The 6,699-nt window shown below is 41.5% G+C and overlaps 1 protein-coding gene across 1 annotated transcript in view; it reads left to right on the forward strand.

Annotated features, from left to right (window-relative positions):
- ngfra (nerve growth factor receptor a (TNFR superfamily, member 16)) overlaps positions 1-403 on the forward strand; it is a 63,813-nt gene extending 63,410 nt beyond the window's left edge. The window contains exons 5-6 of the mRNA XM_062985036.1: positions 1-81; positions 396-403. The exon at positions 1-81 is cut by the window's left edge and continues 125 nt beyond it. Coding sequence (XP_062841106.1) covers positions 1-81; positions 396-403 — 89 coding nt within the window. The remainder of the gene's footprint in view (positions 82-395) is intronic.
- The last annotated feature ends 6,296 nt before the right edge of the window (positions 404-6,699 follow it).

The raw sequence follows: 6,699 nt of genomic DNA on the forward strand, positions 1-6,699 counted from the left end.
GCCTGCAGGAGCAACAGCAGCAGCAGATGTGCGAGTCTCACACATGCCCTCAGACACAGCTGCACGTGCCTGAACAGATCGGTAAGAACTACATTTGCTTTGTACGACCACAAATGTACATTGTGACCACACTTTGACATTGCTTTGATACTGTTGGGCGGAGTTTGAATCTCAGCTCTGCTACCGGTTAGCTGGGCGCCCCGTAGCAAGCACAATTGGCCACTAGTCTGCTGGGTGGGGAAAGACCAGACTAAAAAAAGGAGGTTGGGTATTCGATGTTGTGTAAGGACCCTGGTTAGTAGCACATGGTGCCTGTACAGAATAGGAGGAACACGGAGATCAATGTGTAACTCTACATGTGCAAGACTGGACTCACGTGTGAATCCTTTTTGTAGATCAGTAACTGGTTCTTAAGCGGTAAAGTATATTTTAATGCCAAGTTCACACTACACTAGTTTAAGTCAGCAGATCGCTGTACAGTTCAACACCACACAACTGGATCTCTTGTGATCGGGAGTTTTTTAAGTCGATGTGGATTTCACACTACACGACTGATCTACCATCAGGAGGAATCTCAGATAAGTCTATCTGGTCTCCCAAACTATGTTTTGTCACAAAAACACATGCGAGAAGTGACAAGGGGTTTAGTGATACCATGTCCAAAATTTTTTTCCATATTTTTTGTAATGCAACAATGGTATTATGGTTTGGCATGGACGACAAGGTCACAAATACTGTAAAGCTTGTGTGTGCTGATGTATTCTGTTATGAACTATATTATGCCCCTGTCCCACGTATTTACAACTCCTCCCTTAGCATTCATAACAATTACAACCTGATCGCAACACCTTTCACACTACAAGATTTTGAGTCGCTGACTGGTTCAGATATTTAACATGCTAGATATTTTTTCTTGAGCCGCTCGGATCGAGTTGTTGAACAGTTCACACAGAGATCAAGAGCCGATTTTCGAGCCCCAAGCGAACGATGAGTTGCTTCTGAGCTGCCACATATAGTGACGACTTGTTGGCGAGCGAAAATCAGGGCAAAAATCGTGTAGTGTGAACTAGGCATAGCTTTTGATTGCTGATTCCCAGCTCTGCCAACAGCTCTGCTAACACTAAACCATAATTTTAATTCAGTTCTAGATGTTATGTGGGATTTTTAATGCAAATCTGATCTTTATTTAAGCATTAGCACAGATACTCAGATTACATCTAAAGAAATAACTTGTTAGTATTATGTTAGACAACATTGGGCCTACTATGTCCTCGTAAATACAACATGGATCTTGACTTATCATTAACAGTGGTACCTTGTTTGTTTATTTATTAGGATTTTAACATCAAGTTTTACACTGTGGTTACATTCATAACAGAAACGGTAGTTAGTCCTTACACAAGATTCTTTAGTTCACAAATTATTGTCAAACACAGTCATGGACAATTTTGTATCTCCATTTAACCTCACTTGCATGTTTTTTGGACTGTGGGAGGAAACCGGAGCTCCCGGGGGAAACTCCACACAGAAAGGACCCGGACCGCCCCATCTGGGGATCGAATCCAGGTCCTTCTTGCTGTGAGGTGACAGTGCTACCCACTGAGCCACCGTGTTGCCCGTGATACCTTGTAACTGCACATCCCATAAACTCAATCTTTGAAACTCGACGCCCTTCGTCAAGAAATTTGTACCCTTAAACTCGACGTGTGTGCGACTGTCACTTCGGTCAGCGGTCTGCTTGAGCGGTGCAGTAAAACGTAAAAATATTTAAATCAAACAAACCAGCGGAATCTCACAATCGCATTTATGCTATGATGATGCTTTGCTATCATTGCAAAATAAAAGCGCACGGTAAACAGCAGCACCGCGCCCCAGCATAAAATCATTACCGCTGCTTACCTGAGCTTCTCTTTTTCCAGATCATGGAGCTGTTTACGCACGACACCATAATGAAAGAGAATGAATGAATCTTTACCATAGATAAGAGCACAGCTCCCTGATTCGATTCCAATACATAAAAGAGTCGTTTCTGAGTGATTCAGTTTACTCAGTGATTCAGTTAGCTTTTTCACAGACTGATGTGAAGAAATAGGGGAGGGTAAATTTCATGTGTATGGACAGTGTATCTGACAGCGCTTTAAAGCCAAAAAGGCACAAATGTATTTAAGTGTTTTTCATACTATATTTGTGGTATTTTCAGTGGGTACGTGTCAAAAACAACCCTATTATTATACATTAGACTAAAATATATGCAGTTCCACGGGACCAAGGAACGCATTAACAGGTTTCCCATACATTCTTATGGGGAAAAAATATATTGAAACTCAACATCTTTTAAACTTTTAAACCAATTGGCGTTGAGTTTCAAGGTACCACTGTATCTCCTAAAAGAAGTCTGTAAACTGAGCTACAGCAATGCCGCCTTGACTTTTTATCCTCGAAAGCAACGTATTGCAGAATAAAATGAATGTTTGTACATAACACAAGCAATCAGTCCCTTCCTGTATCCTATTTCTCGTTCCATTATTAAACCACTTCATTTTTCAGCTCCTTATTAGTCCACCACTTACTCTCCTCTTAACCCTTAATTTAGACCATCTTGTATTTGCCACTCTTCGTCATTCACCACCCATCCGCTTCCCTCCTCATTACGCTCCCCAGAGGGGCGGCGTGTATACACAGCCAATCACCTACAGGTCAAGGAGACCACAAATGTCAGGAACAATCACACAAACACACACGGTCGCCCGCACGTCCAGGCCGGAGCCGTGCGAGTTCTCATATGACGCTCAGAAAGAAGAGTTCACCACGAACATTATAATATTTAAAGTGTAAATGCAACTGTGACATAGCGTGGCCTTGAAGTGCGCCCACTCAGTGTATACAACACACAAACACACACACACACACATACATACAAATACATTCATATATACATACATACGCACACACATACATGAACACACACATTTTTACATGTGCTGTGCTGAGTAGATTGCAACCATCACTTTATCATGCTATTATATGTATCCTTATACAGTATATATATATATATATATATATATATATATATATATATATATATTTATATATATATATATATACAGTGTATCACAAAAGTGAGTACACCCCTCACATTTCTGCAGATATTTAAGTATATCTTTTCATGGGACAACACTGACAAAATGACACTTTGACACAATGAAAAGTAGTCTGTGTGCAGCTTATATAACAGTGTAAATTTATTCTTCCCTCAAAATAACTCAATATACAGCCATTAATGTCTAAACCACCGGCAACAAAAGTGAGTACACCCCTAAGAGACTACACCCCTAAATGTCCAAATTGAGCACTGCTTGTCATTTTCCCTCCAAAATGTCATGTGACTCGTTAGTGTTACTAGGTCTCAGGTGTGCATAGGGAGCAGGTGTGTTCAATTTAGTAGTACAGCTCTCACACTCTCTCATACTGGTCACTGAAAGTTCCAACATGGCACCTCATGGCAAAGAACTCTCTGAGGATCTTAAAAGACGAATTGTTGCGCTACATGAAGATGGCCAAGGCTACAAGAAGATTGCCAACACCCTGAAACTGAGCTGCAGCACAGTGGCCAAGATCATCCAGCGTTTTAAAAGAGCAGGGTCCACTCAGAACAGACCTCGCGTTGGCCGTCCAAAGAAGCTGAGTGCACGTGCTCAGCGTCACATCCAACTGTTGTCTTTGGAAGATAGGCGCAGGAGTGCTGTCAGCATTGCTGCAGAGATTGAAAAGGTGGGGGGTCAGCCTGTCAGTGCTCAGACCATACACCGCACACTACATCAAATTGGTCTGCATGGCTGTCACCCCAGAAGGAAGCCTCTTCTGAAGTCTCTACACAAGAAAGCCCGCAAACAGTTTGCTGAAGACATGTCAATAAAGGACATGGATTACTGGAACCATGTCCTATGGTCTGATGAGACCAAGATTAATTTGTTTGGTTCAGATGGTCTCAAGCATGTGTGGTGGCAATCAGGTGAGGAGTACAAAGATAAGTGTGGTGGTGGGAATGCCATGGTCTGGGGCTGCATGAGTGCAGCAGGTGTTGGGGAGTTACATTTCATTGAGGGACACATGAACTCCAATATGTACTGTGAAATACTGAAGCAGAGCATGATCCCCTCCCTCTGGAAACTGGGTCGCAGGGCAGTGTTCCAGCATGATAATGACCCCAAACACACCTCTAAGACGACCACTGCTTTATTGAAGAGGCTGAGGGTAAAGGTGATGGACTGGCCAAGCATGTCTCCAGACCTAAACCCAATAGAACATCTTTGGGGCATCCTCAAGCGGAAGGTGGAGGAGCGCAAAGTCTCGAATATCCGCCAGCTCCGTGATGTCGTCATGGAGGAGTGGAAAAGCATTCCAGTGGCAACCTGTGAAGCTCTGGTAAACTCCATGCCCAGGAGAGTTAAGGCAGTTCTGGGAAATAATGGTGGCCACACAAAATATTGACACTTCAGGAACTTTCACTAAGGGGTGTACTCACTTTTGTTGCCGGTGGTTTAGACATTAATGGCTGTATATTGAGTTATTTTGAGGGAAGAATAAATTTACACTGTTATATAAGCTGCACACAGACTACTTTTCATTGTGTCAAAGTGTCATTTTGTCAGTGTTGTCCCATGAAAAGATATACTTAAATATCTGCAGAAATGTGAGGGGTGTACTCACTTTTGTGATACACTGTATATATATTTATATATATATATATATATATACGTATATATATATATATATATACACCGATCAACCATAACATTAAAACAATCTCCTTGTTTCTACACACATTGTCCATTTTATCAGCTCCACTTACCATATAGGAGCACTTTGTAGTTTTACAATTACTGACTGTAGTCCATCTGTTTCTCTGCATGCTGTGTTAGCCCCCTTTCATGCTGTTCTTCAATGGTCAGGACCCCCACAGAGTAGGTATTATTTGGGTGGTGGATTATTCTCAGGACTGCGTTGACATTGACATGGTGGTGGTGTGTTGGTGTTTTACTGTCCCTGATGGACAGAGAATAGTCCACCAACCAAAACCATCCAGCCAACAGTGCCCCGTGGGCAGTGTCCTGTGACCACTGATGAAGGTCTAGAAGATGACCAACTCAAACAGCAGCAATAGATGAGCGATCATGTCTGACTTTATAGCTACAAGGTGGACCAACTAGGTAGGAGTGTCTAATAGAGTGGACAGCGAGTGGACACGGTGTTTATAAACTCCAGCAGCGCTGCTGTGTCTGATCCACTCATACCAGCACAACACACACTAACACACCACCACCATGTATGTCAGTGTCACTATAGTGATGATAATGACGCACCGGTCCTGAGGGGGTGCTGACCATTGAAGAACAGAGTAAAAGCAGGTTTAAAAAGTATGTAGAGAAACAGATGAACTATAGTGCTTCTATATGGTAAGTGGAGCTGATAAAATGGACAGTGAGTGTAGAAACAAGGAGGTGGCTTTAATGTTATGGCTGATCAGTGTATGTCTATAGATACATGGGCATAATACAGTTACCACCAAGGATGGGGGATAACAATCAAAGGGATAAACAGTTAGCATTAGCATTGAAAGTAGACAAACACAGTAACAATATGGCAAATTATATGAAGCACTGTCCATAAAAGCAGCCGATTAATGAATAAATAAAAGATGCAGATATGCATTTACTTATGCTTAGCCAGGCCTCTGGGACTATGAAAGACAGGAAATCATTAAAGTCTACAAAGCTTTAGCGAGCATGACTGGTTAGCAGGGTTTTATCTCTTTCTTATCCTAGCCAGCTTCGACAGCTCTGTGTCGTCCTGACAGAGTAATGTGATGATCTGACTGAAGTGAGCCACCGAATGATCAGACTTTCCACACGCTGTTTAGAATAATAGATAAAACCTGGTTTATGATATGATGAGCAGATAAGCGTATGGAAACATCTTGGAATGGTTTACATTCTTCGGAAGACAAAGCAGCGTGTGATAGGAGCTCGCTGGAGAATTTTAAAACATTCAGGCTGGAATACAAGAAGACGCAACCCATACGGCCTGTACAACAATACTGCCACACACACACTTCTCTTTAGCTGTCTAGATAATGTCCATCTGTCCGTTAATCCACTTTCTGTTTGGGCTGAATTTAATGTCCTGTTCTGTTCTGTCCTGTTCTATTCTGTTCTCTTTTTTCTTTTCTCCTTTTTTTTTTGGCTTGGTTGTCCTAGCCATAAGGAAACTAACAAAAGCATCTTGAACTGATGCATTTCTAAATGTGTATAGACTCACACAAATCTACAAAGCCACACTGTGCACATAGATGATGCATAATCTTAAAAAAAATAATTATTATTATTAATTAATAAATAATAATAATAATAAAAAAAGATTTTATTTTATCTATCTATCTATCTATCTATCTATCTATCTATCTATCTATCTATCTATCTATCTATCTACTTGTCTGTCTGTCTGTCTGTCTGTCTGTCTATCCATCTACCTACCTACCTACCTACCTACCTACCTACCTACCTATCTACCCACCTACCTACCTACCTACCTATCATCTTTCTGTCTGTCTGTCTGTCTGTCTGTCTGTCTGTCTGTCTGTCTGTCTGTCTGTCTGTCTGTCTGTCTATCTATCTATCTATCTATCTATCTATCTATCTA

This window comes from Trichomycterus rosablanca, chromosome 22, assembly GCF_030014385.1.
Source record: "Trichomycterus rosablanca isolate fTriRos1 chromosome 22, fTriRos1.hap1, whole genome shotgun sequence".
Classification (NCBI taxonomy): Eukaryota; Metazoa; Chordata; class Actinopteri; order Siluriformes; family Trichomycteridae; genus Trichomycterus; species Trichomycterus rosablanca.